A 13,080-nucleotide genomic window follows, 5' to 3' on the forward strand; every position below is an offset into this window, starting at 1 on the left:
CTAGAAGAAGCCGGCATAGTGACAGCGTGGACTTTGTTGACGTTGTTGATTTGTTGACTGGTGTGGACTGAACCATCTGCCTATAAATGCCAGCAAAACAAAGAAGATGGTGATTGATTTCCAATGGAAGGTACCACAGACTACACCTGTGAACATCCAGGATTTGGACATTGAGATTGCGGGGGATTACAAATATTTGGGTGCTCACGTTAACAAGAAAATGGACTGGACAAACAACACAGATGCCCTGTACAGGATGCGACAAAATCGCTGCACCTGCTAAGAAGACTGAGGTCCTTTGGAGTATGTATGTCACTGCTATAAACATTTTATGACTCAAAATGGCAGTTGTTGGCAAATGGCAATGTTTAATGGCAGCATCATGTAATGTAGCACTGTGTTGATGCTGTCTTTCACAATTGTACATCATAAACCCACTTGTGCATATACATAGACCTAGTTTTTTTTTATCTTGACATTTTTATGCCACTGTGTTTGCTTTGACCCCAGACTAAATTCATGAAAATAAGGTCTTTTCTTTCTTTCTTTTGGATCTTACTGCAGCATTTGATACAATTGACCATGATATCTAAAACAATGATCTTGACTAGCTTTTTGTTTTTCTGACTTGTCTTAAACTTTTTTAAAACACACATCAAAGGGAGGAAGTTTTTCATTAGTCTTGGAGACCATGTGTCTGAGAAATATGACTGTTATATCTATATATAATATATCTGTTTTGGGGTTGCACAAGGGCGCTGTCTCAGTCCATTACTATTCTCATTATATACGCTGCACTTGGGTGAAGTCATTAGAGAACACAATGTTTGTTTCCATAGTTATGCAGTTGACACACAACCATACATCTGTGCTGAACCAAATGATGCTGCAGCTTTACACTCCATCACCAACTGTTTTTTGGCAATAAATAAATGGAAGAACAATCATCATGAGGACAAAACTAAATCTAAAACAAAGAGAGAAATGGTGTTCAATAATCTGGGAAAATTAACTCCTTGGATTAAATCTGAGGTTACAAATCTTGGTGTCATCCTAGACTCTGTCCCACATCAACAAGGTGACTAAAACTTTTTTTTTTTGTCACCTTAGCCAGCTCACTGACATTTTCAAAAGAAAGCTAAAAACCCTTCTCTTTACTTTTACCTTTCACTCGCTATGACTTCCTAATACAGGTCTGAAACTTTTGTGCATTGCCTCGCACTTATACACTGCTGTATTGCTTTTAAAATACTGTTTAGTTTTATGCATTGTCTTTATTCCATCTTATTTTACATTCACTTTTTATCTGTTTTTATGTCTATCCTGTTATCCTTACATTACTCTATTTTTACCTAGATTTTGATATTTTATAGTGTGTTTTTATGCATTGTCTCTCCTTTTATTTTCATACTTAGTTCAGTCTTATTTTGCATTAATTATTGCCTGTTTTTATGTCCATTCTGTCTTTTTATGAAGAGCACCCACTTGCATTTGACTCCTTTCTTGTCCGAGCACTTCGAGCTGCAACTCCTGTATGAAAGGTGCTATACAATTTAAGTTTATTATATTATTATTGTTGTTGTTGTTGTTGTAGTTGTTGTTGTTAAACAACCACCACTGCCATGCTCCAACAGAGTGGCTTGCTTGCTAGTTCGATGACTTCCTTCCCCTCTACGGTATCTACAACAGATATGCAGTTGGGCCCCCCTGTAGGTAGTTGCTGTCAAGAAATCACAGTTGTCTTCTACGATTTTAACATGTTACAGAGTGCTGTACAAGTACAAATGCTAAAGCAGCAGACATGCAGCAAAAGCAAGAGGCAGAAAAATGGCTGTGTGTCCCAATACTTGACTATGTTGCAGCAGCCAGAGACAGGCGGACTTCAGTGTAATGATTTTATTACTGTAACGTTGGACCACTTAACATCAAGATCAGTGCACAATTTATGGTTTCTCTCTCTCCAGTAGTCTGCTTGCCCTGCACATCTTCTCTACTGCCGGAAAAACTACAGCCTTGTTGCTACTCTATTAGTCTACTGCTACAATACATCTGATTATCGGATGAGAAGGAGAAAATTTCTTCTGCAACTTTTTTGTCCTCAGTGCTTGCCACACGCTCACGGGCGCCACCTGCTGAGGAAGACTGTGCAGTGCATTACCAAACTTCTGTTGACTAATTCTTTTAAGAAATAATCATGAACTGTGAAAAACATCTTGAAACAAAAACACAACAATGTCACTCAAGTTACATTATCCTGAAAGTAAGATTTGTTGAAAACAGTAAAATTATCTGCAAGTAAAAAAATACTCTGTGGTCCCCTATTACCCAAGCAAACATGAACAATCCTTCAAACATCAATCAACCTGGCACAACTACAATCAACAGTATGGAAATACCTCACCAGAACAAACAAAAATTTGTTTGAACAATCATTTTCTAAGTTATGAAATGTTAAATAAACATAGTTTAAGGTATTTAGAAAAGGAATTACTCCTGCTGCAAAAACTTCAACAAGCAGATGCGTTGTTACAAGGGTCAAACAGTATCTCCAGCTGTTCTGGGTTTAGTCCAATCAGATTGTGGCTCATCTGTAAATAGACTTTCAGAGCCAATTAGGATTGTGCATATTTTATTGCCCTTCAACTATATTATGTCATGCAAAATACATGTACATCTACTGTACAACCACTATACATAACACCAAAGGTGGGTAAAGTACTGAAAATTTATGCTCAAGTGAAAATATAATTACTCCTATAAAAAATGACTCAAGTAAAAGTAAAAATGACTATTTGAGAAACCTACTGAAGTAAAAGTAAAAAAGTACCTGGTTAATAAATTACTCAGAGTACAAGTTACTTTCCATTTTAATACTTTTACGGTGTGCAGGCCAGTGCAAAATAATAGAAAAACAGTACTTGTTGATAAAACTTTTTGAGCAGACACGGATTCAACAAGCCAGGTGAAACCTATGCTGGATAAGTATGTGCACGCGGCTTCCTCAAATAGACCCCGCCATTGATCACAGATTTACCGATTCACCATGGCAACTAGAGTGGCATACTTTTCCCCGTCGGAGGCAGAAGTCCTCATGGAGGCTTACGAGGAGGGGAAGGGCCAAATTAAAAAGAAAGGCAACACCGCCACAGTTATAAAACAACGAGAGAAAGCGTGGCAAAGTATTGCAGACTGCCTGAATGCATAAGTAGCGCACAAATACCCACTCACTGCTCCGCTGAAACCATCACAATTACAATCCAAATAGTTGATTAACATCTCCGAAAAAGTAGTTGTACTCTGATTATGAATCAGAAATTGTAATTGAAATTGTGTAAATGTAACTCCATCAGACCGTATAACTCCTTGTTACACCATGGTCTGGGTGAATACTCGATTCTGATTGGCTGCAGAGTGTCTGTTAAAAAGTGTTGTAGGACACCTATACCTTAGCATTTGGTGACTGCTCTCTTTGTTAGGTATTCCCGTGCCTCTTTCAGTGATAATGGCTCATATAATAAATGTATGTTATTTGCTCTGTCGGAAGTGAGGCTTAATGAATTCAAAGTGGGGCTCCACACCATGGAAACTCAATCATTAGCTGCTGTAGTTGTGCAGGCCCCAGTAGCCAGTGTAGCACCTGCTAGACATGCCTTGGCAGCTTCCAAGCAGCTGGGAAACCACAGTAGCATGGTGACTGTTCATCACCAGCCAGTTCATGTTTCTAACAGGTTTTCCCCACTCAGCAACCCACCCACCACAACCAACTCTGACTATTTGCAGCTCTATTAAGAAAAATGAAAGAAAAATAATAAGAAAAAGCTAGTGATACCAGGTTAGTAAGACCAGGTACCATAGTCAAATGTATTCCTGGTACCAGAGTGTTGAATCAAAATTGAAACTGCTGACAAAGGATAAGCGAGAATAGTGACTAATTCAGTGAATAATGACTGTTATTCACGTGGTAATGTCACCCGATTACGCCAATTGGAGGTCACTACAATTAATATTGAGTTGGTGGGCAATATGCAATATGGAAAGACAATTTTGGACTCTGTAGTTTTCTCTGGACCCCTGCCAAATCTTACCTGTGATGACATGTTTAGCCGCATGTCATCAATCACTCATTGGCTGTTGAAGTGGTGTCCAGCAAGTGATGCGGGTTTTGTAGATAATTGCCAGACTTTCTGGGGAAAACCTGGTCAGATTAGCAGAGATGGCATTCATCCTGTTTTGGACGGAGCAGCTGTCATTTAGAGAGTCTGACTGAGTTTATGAGTGAACCAAAACTACTAACTCAGAGTTGAGACCAGGAGGCTGAAGTCCTACGCACTTATTTATTTTTCCATTAGAGCAGTTATTCACCCAAATTCCCATAGAGAGCGTCTGCCACCCAACCACATAAATCAGTTGATTCAAAAGTCAACAGAAGAGGAGTTATACTTGAAAATTATTTTTATTATTGCAGTTCCTTACTATCAGGCTGCCCCAATACACTGTTAAAGACTCTCCATCTGATCCTGAATGCTGTGACATATGTTCTGACAAAAACAAGGAAAAGAGATATTTCTCATATCTCACATAATTTCTCCAGTATTGTCTCTCTGCAGGCTCCCTGTAAAATCTAGAATAGAATTTAATATCTTCCTCCTTAACTACAAAGCCCTAAATGGCCAAGCACCATCATAGTTGATTAATTGAGTGTGGGGTCAGTGCTCCCAGTTATTAAATGTTCATGTGTTATTTTGTGTTTGTGATGGGCAAACTTAATGTTTTGTTATGTTTACTGAGTGTTTAAGTTGATTGAAGACTGACTGATTGCAGCTGTCTGATATCCATTGTGGGCATGTTTAATAAAAGTCTTGCACCCGCATCTGAGTTCAGTTGTGTGTAGGTGACCTGGGAAACAGCAGAGCGTCTCAGATGAATTTTTCCTTGTATACGGTGCTTTTTTCCCTAACTTTTGGGTTCACAATGCTGTGCCGCTGTATAGCCCTACTCTGTCAGCAGGTTATGGGCCCAGAGTAATCCAGAGACAGTTTAGCGTGTTTCCACCGTTTGTGATGATTAGACGCTGTTAGCACCATGAGCAGAAGAATCATAGACACAAGCCGCTGGTCTCGGCTCCTATTTGATGGAGATGAAAAGAATTATGATCTATGTGAGATGAAAATTTTGAGCCACCTTCATCTTCAGGGCCTGAAAAACATTGTTTTAAATGACACCGACACGGAAGACGTAGAGGAGCTGCTAGTGGATGCATCCAAGAATGCCAAGGCATATGCAGAACTTATCCAGTTCTTGGATGACAGAAGTCTGTCACTAGCAATGTGGCAGCAGATGACGGGCGAGAAACTCTGAAGATTTTAAGGGACTATTACCAAGGTAAAGAAAAGCCACGCATTATCAACCTTTATACAGAACTGACATCACTTCAATAGTCAGACAGTGAAAGTGTGACTGAATATGTGATCTACCCTGACACCGCAATCACAGCTTTGAGAAATGTTGGTGAAACGTTGAGTGATGGACCACTGGTAGCTGGTTCTGAAGGGGCTGCCTGAATCCTTCAAACCATTTGCGGTACATATTACACTACGTGATGAGACCATATCTTTTGCCAAGTTTAAAACAAAGCTACGCAGCTACTAGGACACAGAGAAGATGCAGGCTGCAGCAACAGGTGACAACGTGATGAAGGCGCGCAGGCATCAGCAGAGAAGGAGACCTGCCAGTGCAGGTGACCGGGGAGCAGAGAGGGCAGCAGCGGACCTAGCGTGCTTCAAATGCGGCCTGAAGGGACACCTGGCCAGAGCCTGCCAGAGCAAGTTGTGGTGCAGTAACTGCAGGAGCACCACACACTGGAACACCACTTGCAGAAGGAAACAGCGCAGAGACCGAGACGATGCACTCAAAGTCTACAGGGAGACAGAAGACCAGGACAAAGAGTACGCCTTCCGAGTGAGTGAGGGGGCAGCAGGTGTCAACGTGAGGGGTCTGATGGTCAACTGCGGGGCAACATTGCATATCATTACAGAGCTCGCCAAGTTCAAGAGGTTTGATGAGGAGTTCCAGACCGAGACACACTGCGTGGAGCTGGCTGACAGCGCAAGGTGCAATGGGGGTGGCAGAGCACCACAGCGATGCAGAGGTCTGTCTGATTGACAGCAGAGGCAGGCATCTGAACACCACACTGAGGCAGACTTTGTACATCCCATCCTATCCACAAGACATTTTCTCGGTGAAAGCAGCCACTGCCAGCAGAAGCACCGTGATATTCAAGAAAGGGAAGGACGTTCTGATCCACAGAGATGATACGAAATTCCACATTCACGTGCATGAGAGATTATATTATTTTAACACAGTAAATAATGATGATGATGAATGTGAAGATCAGTGCAGGGGATGTCTTGATATGCAGACATGGCATGAGATTCTGGGGCACTGCATCTATGATGACATTCAGAGGTTACAAAATGTTGTTGATGGCATGAAAATTAAAGGTCCAATAAACAAACCTCCACATTGTGAAGTGTGCACTATGGGGAATTTTTTCCAAACCAGAAACAGAGACCCTGGTGCAAGAACTAAAAAAAATCCTCTAGAGCTAGTACACACAGATTTGGCAGGACTGATCGTTGAGAGTCCAGAGATATTATGCATAACATAAGGTGAGCATCTGCAGTGGCATGTTATCTGCAATCATACACTGTGATCATAAGTATAGGTAAAGATAATGTTACCTGTGGCATCTCCTGGCAGCATATGTTTTCAGGCTCTGACTGCATTGTTGCACAATTTCCACATGTGCATCTATACAAATAAAAAAAATCATGTATGTATAAAGCTAAAGTAATAAGAAACCTTGCATACCAGTATTTGCAACCAATAATAGCACCCATGTTTTAGATTTGAATGTGTGTGCTCTAGCTAGCTACTTATTCTCAGCCTGAGGTGAATGTCAGTAGTGCTGCTCAGAAGTGTCGTCTGTGTGCTCTGCCCATTCATGTGTAAATGACAAGAGGCTCTTTTCTCGATTCCACCGCCGATGCAGCAGGTCCACTTCGCCGATGGGGCGTGGCGGTGCAGACTTTGGCGCCTGCCTGTGCTGCAGGAAAATAGCACTGCGCGGGGTGCACAGGATTGTAAACCTAGATCCACACCGTGTGAACAAAACTGAACTACATGGATGATGCAGCACTGATGAATGATGACACGAGATACAGCGAGGCAGTAGGAAGCCTCATCTATTTGACAAATTGTCACAGAACTTTACTGAACCTACCAAACAGCAGTGGGGAACAGTTAAGCATGTACTAGGTATCTCAGGAATTTGTTTTGGTGAAGTAGGTGCATGACAAATCTTCTAAAAATAAGCTATTAAAAAGTAAAAAATATGACAAAATATAACAATATAAATATATACACAGTCTGGTTTTTTTTTCCAGAATAAAAAGAGCAGTACAGCTGGCGGTGATACAATAAAACAACAAGTAAAATAACAAGGAAATCCAAGCTGAGTGTTAATGTAATGCATAGAGTTATGGCAATGTCCATGTGACAAGTAGAGGCAGAGGTGGAGACTGAAGAGTGTCGGGGGGTTCCGGGCCTTGTTGATAAGGCTGACAGCACACAGGAAAAAACTGTTTTGGGGGCATGAGGTTTTGGTCCGCAGCCTCCTGCCAGAGGGGAGGGTCTCAAAGAGTTTGTAGTTTGTGTCTGGGGTAGGAGGGATCAGCCACGCCTCAGGGTCCTGGAGGTGTACAGGTCCTGAAGAGATGGGAGATTGCAGCCAATCACCTTCTCTGCAGACCAAATGACATACTGCAGTCTGCCCTTGTCCTTGGCAGTGGCAGGAGTGTACCAGATGCCGATGGAGGAGGTGAGGATGGACTCAATGATGGCTGTGTAGAAGTGCACCATCGTTGTCTTTAGCAGATTGAATTTCTTCAGCTGCTGTAGGAAGTACATCCTGTGCTTTCTTGATGAGGGAGCTGATGTTCGGCTCTCACTTGAGGTCTCTCTCACTAGTTCCCAGGAAGCGGAAAGACTCCACAGTGTTAATAGTGGAGTCACAGAGGGTGATGGGGGCAGGTGAGGCAGAGTTCTTCCTGTAGTTCACAACCATCTCCACTGTCTTTAGAGCATTGAGCTCTAGGTTGTTCTGGTTGCACCAGGTTACCAGATGGTAAACCTCTCACCTGTCAGCGGACTCGTCACAATCAGAAATGAGTCAGATGAGGGTGGTGTCATCCGTAAACTTCAGGAGCTTGACGGACTGGTAACTGGAGGTGCAACTGTTAGTATACAGGGAGAAGAGCAGAGGAGAAAGAACGCAGCCCTGGGGGGATCTGGTGCTGATGGTCCTTGCGTCAGAGATGTGTTTCCCCAGCTTCATGCACTGTTTCCTGTCAGATAGGATCTGTAATCCACCTGCAGGTGGAGTCAGGCACGCACAGCTGGGAGAGCTTCTCCTGAAGCAGAGTTTGGATGATGGTGTTAAAAGCAGAGCTGAAATCCACAAACAGGATCCTGGCGTAGGTTCCCGCAGAGTCCAGGTGCTGGAGGATGGAGGGCTAAGTTGACTGCATTGTCTACGGACCTGTTGGCTTTGTAGGCAAACTGCAGGGGGTCCAGGAGAGGGTCGGTGATGTCCTTGAGGCGTGAGAGCACAAGGTGCTCAAAGGACTTCATGACCACAGAGGTCAGGGCAGCGGCTCTTAAGTCGTTAAGTCCTGTGGTCCTTGGCTTCTTGGGAACAGGGATGATGGTTGAAGACTTGAAGCAGGCTGACACATGACATGTCTCCAGTGAGGTGTTGAAAATGTCTGTGAACACTGTGATCAGCACAATGCTTCAAGGCAGATGGGGGGAGAGAATCCGGTCCAGCTGCTTTCTAGGGGTTCTGTCTCTTGAAGAGTCTGTTGACGTCCCTCCCATGGATAGAAAGGGTCGTCACTGAGGTAGGTGGGTGGGGCCTTTAAGGTGGGCATTGGTGGAGGTGACTGGAGCTGGAGCTGTTGGGAGGTGTCGTGGGGGATGGTTGCTGCACTGTCCCTTTGTCTTTGAAAGCGGCAGTAGAACTCGTTCAGGTCGTTGGCTAGGTGTCAGTCGTGATGGAGTGGGGGGCTTTAGGCTTGTAGTTGGTGATCTGCCTGAATCCTTTCCAGACAGATGCAGAGTCATTAGCTGAGAACTGGTGTTGGAGCTTCTCAGAGTACAGTGGTTTAGCCTTTTTCACCACCTTGCTAATCTTGTACTTCGCCTCTTTGAATCTGTCTTTATCCCCACTCCTGAAGGCCTCTACCTTAGCTGTCTGAGTTTGGCTGTGAACCAGAGTTTGTCATTATTGTAATTCACCCTGGTGCGTGATGGAACACAGCAGTCCTCACAGAAGCTGATGTAGGATGTCACAGCCTCCGTGTGCTCATCCAGACTGTTGGTAGCAGTCCTGAACACATCCCAGTCAGTAGAGTCCAAACACGCCTGGAGATCCTCTACAGCCTCACTGGTCCACTTCCTTGATGTCCTCACTACAGGTTTGCAGAGCTTTAGTTTCTGCCTGTACACAGGAATCAGGTGGACCATGACGTGGTCAGAGTGGCCCAGTGCAGCACGGGGACAGCGTGATAAGCATCCCTGACTATGATGTAACAGTAATCCAGAATATTCTCTTCTGGTCGGGCATTTAAAGAACTGCCTCTATTTAGGGAGTTCGTGAGTGAGGTTACCTTTGTTAAAGTCACCAAGGACAATAACTAAAGAGTCTGGGTTGGTCCGCTTCACACACAGTATCTGGTCGGCGAGCACGCACTGTGCATCCTGCACGCTGCAGAATCCTGCCAGCTGCAGCGCAGAGTCCGGTATTAAGCCACACAACCATGTCTCCGAGAAGCACAAAACCGCAGATAAAGAAAAGTTTCTGTTTTTACCCAACAGCAGTTGCAATTCCTCCAGTTGGTTGGGCAGTGAACACACATTAAAGAGAAATATTCCTGGTAACACTGTGCGTAGTGTGCACCGGCGAAGATGCACGAGCGCACCGGCCCGTTTTCCTCTCCTCTGACATTTCGCTGCATGAGCAAAGTTGAGCGCACCTTTGACCAGGATGTCCAAAGTTTCCAGTGTAGGGAGCAGAAATTAGGAAATAAATCCTCTGATATTGTTACCCTGATGTTCATGAGCTCTTCTCTGATGAAAGAGCTCTGGCTACCGTCGCAAAAAACAATTAAAGCACAATACAAAACAAAACAACGTGCACCAACACACCAAAGGCACAAGTAACAAAGAGTTGTGCTACAGGAAAAGTGATGAGAACCTGGGTATACAAACATCCAGTGATGCGGATTGGGCTGCTGATGTCAATAATATATGAAGTACATCAGGTTATTGTATAAGCCTAACCAAGGGCGACACTTTAGTGTCATGGAAAACCAAAAAGCAGCCAACCATAGCACTGTCCACTTGTGTCAGCGTATATTGCACTTGCCACTACCATCCAGGAGTGTCTGTACCTCACACAACTTTTGGAGGGCATAGATAAACATCTATATGCATGGTGTATGAAGACAACCAAGGTACTGTCACCTTAGCCAAAAATCCTGTCAGTAGACAGAGATGTAAACATGTGGACATCAAGTACCACTTCATACGGTCCACTGTGAATGATAGGAAAATACTCAGAGTTATGTCCTACTGATCAGATGGTAGCAGATTTGATGACCAAACCTGCAACAAAATTTAAGTTGATTAAGTTTGCCAAATTCATGTTTGGAGATAACTGGGAAACAAACTGAAAAGAACAGAGGGAAAAAAAAGGTTTTTTGTTTTTGTATATGATGTAATAATGTGAGAGCAAGTGGGGGTATTGAGTCGGTGCTCCCAATTATTAAATGTACATTTATTTTTTGGTGTTTATGATGGGCAAACTTAATGTTATGATGTTTATTGTGTGTTTGAGTTGATTGAGGACTAATTGATTGCAGCTGTCTGATATTCATTGTGAGCGTATTTAATAAAAATCTCACACCCCTTGAGTTCAGTTGTGTATAGGTTACCAGGGAAACAGCAAAGCGTCTCTGATTAATTTTCCTTCATTCATTATGGTGCTTTTTTCTCTAACTTTTGGGTTCACAATGCTGGGCCGCTGTATAGCCCTACTCTGTCAACACTGAGACATCACAATAGTGATGTAATGTGATGGTAGGTGTAAGAGCAGCCAGACTTAACTATTCAGTACAAAATAGGGCTAGAATTCAAACAATTGAACATAATATTCTGTTGTCAAAGCCATGTAGAATGTAACATATAGCACATTAACCTGGAATTGATAACAAAACATCATGCACGCCAGTCAGAAGTTTTGATACTCACAGGCCACCAGGTCATTGAACGGCCAGCCAAGAAGTAACCCCCAACAGTGTTGCGATTGGCTCGCACTGATGACTATAGGAGAGACAGAGGTAAAGGTAAGGCCAGCAGTACACTCAAAACAACACTGGAAGTGGATGTGTTTACAATCAAAATAAAGTTCGTATTTTCTTGTGGCAGGTCAGAAATCACACCAGGTATCCCTGGTGTGATTTCTCAGAATGGATTTCCCAGAATTGCTCTGTACGTCATTATTATAATGTTCTTTCTAAGTATTTGTACCAAGGCACCCTTCTGGTAAATGGACAAAGACTTAAGGGGTACAGTAGGACAATGTTTTGTAGGACAAAGTGCAACTTTGTACAAGATGTTTGCATGGATGTAAACATCCATGTATGGATGTACTGTATTTTCATTTGTTAGTACTGTATATTAACAAATGAAAATAAGACAGTGGTGTAAACAGTAGGTTTGCGATGTTTTGATGTGAAACAACATCAACACATTGTTATGTTAAATCATTTTGACAGTTAAATGTTAGTGTTAGTTAACAGTCTGACAGCCACTGAACTAAAGGACCTGCGGTAGCGGTCCTTCTTACACAATGGATGCAACATGCTATTGCTGAAGGAGCTGCTTAAGGCCCCCACCATGTCAGGCAGGGGGTGAGAGGGGTTGTCCATGACTGATGTCAGTTTGGCTAACATCTTCCTCTCACCCACCTCCTTGATTGGAAAGAGTTTGCAGCTCTATATGGAAAGTGTCCTGAGATAACTTCTGTTGTGATGTTGTGCTATATGACTTGACTTGACTTGACTTGACTTGACTTGACTTGACTTGACTTGACTTGAATTGAATTGAATTGAATTGATGGTGTCCAGGGAGCAGTCACTCTTGCGGCAGATTCTTGAGTAGCAGAGGGTACTTTCCAAATTTAGTGAGTTCTATTTTTTTCATTTTTGCAAGGATTCCTTGGTTTGTTTTTATTCTTCAGTCAGTGATGTTAGGATCTACTAACCTGTCTTGTCCTAGTGTTTTCCTATTTGCTTTTCCCTTAGTGTTATTTGTCTGACTGTTCCCCATTCTGTCTGAAGCTGGGTGTGTCCCTGCACTCAGCTGGCTCCGCCTAATCAGCAGCGCACCTGGCGAGCATCAGGCTGATAATTCCTTGGGTATTTAAGGATGCCGCTTGGCTTTACCTGTTGCCAGATTGTTCTGATCTCTCCTGTGATTTCCTAGTTCCTTCACTGTTTTGAGTATCTCACAACACAATATCATGGACACCTTTTCACCTGAGCTAGATCTTTATGAATGTGTGGAATGAGTTGAACTACTTCCAGGTCTTACCCAGATTCCAACCACCATGACAAAGATAAAGTAGATGACAACCACAATGATGTCAGCAGCTTCCATTCTGAGACCTGTGTTGGGAGGTGTGGCAGTAGTGAACCCAGAGGAGCTGCTGCCTGCATGCAAGTACAGAAAAGAACTTCACTATGGTAGCATTTTCTTGTTCTTTGACATATGTACACCATAAAATGAAATTTGAAAAAAATGGATAAAAGTACATATCTTAAAAAAATCATGTACCAATACAAACTGTCAGCAAGATCATAGATGATGCCAAAATGTCAGATGTGACAGCAGTGGGGTTGATTTTCCAGAGAATGTGTGAATGACAAATTGTAGTTGCCTCAATGCAGAAAAAAAGTT

The 13,080-nt window shown here is 42.8% G+C and overlaps 1 protein-coding gene across 1 annotated transcript in view; it reads right to left on the reverse strand.

Moving 5' to 3' along the window:
- slc5a9 (solute carrier family 5 member 9) overlaps positions 1 to 12,780 on the reverse strand; it is a 61,378-nt gene extending 48,598 nt beyond the window's left edge. Inside the window, exons 1-2 of the mRNA XM_070991939.1 lie at positions 12,715 to 12,780; positions 11,371 to 11,442 (exon numbers count right to left, since the gene is read on the reverse strand). Coding sequence (XP_070848040.1) covers positions 11,371 to 11,442; positions 12,715 to 12,780 — 138 coding nt within the window. The remainder of the gene's footprint in view (positions 1 to 11,370; positions 11,443 to 12,714) is intronic.
- Between the last annotated feature and the right edge of the window lie 300 nt (positions 12,781 to 13,080).

Source organism: Chaetodon trifascialis, chromosome 22, assembly GCF_039877785.1.
Source record: "Chaetodon trifascialis isolate fChaTrf1 chromosome 22, fChaTrf1.hap1, whole genome shotgun sequence".
Taxonomy (NCBI): Eukaryota; Metazoa; Chordata; class Actinopteri; order Chaetodontiformes; family Chaetodontidae; genus Chaetodon; species Chaetodon trifascialis.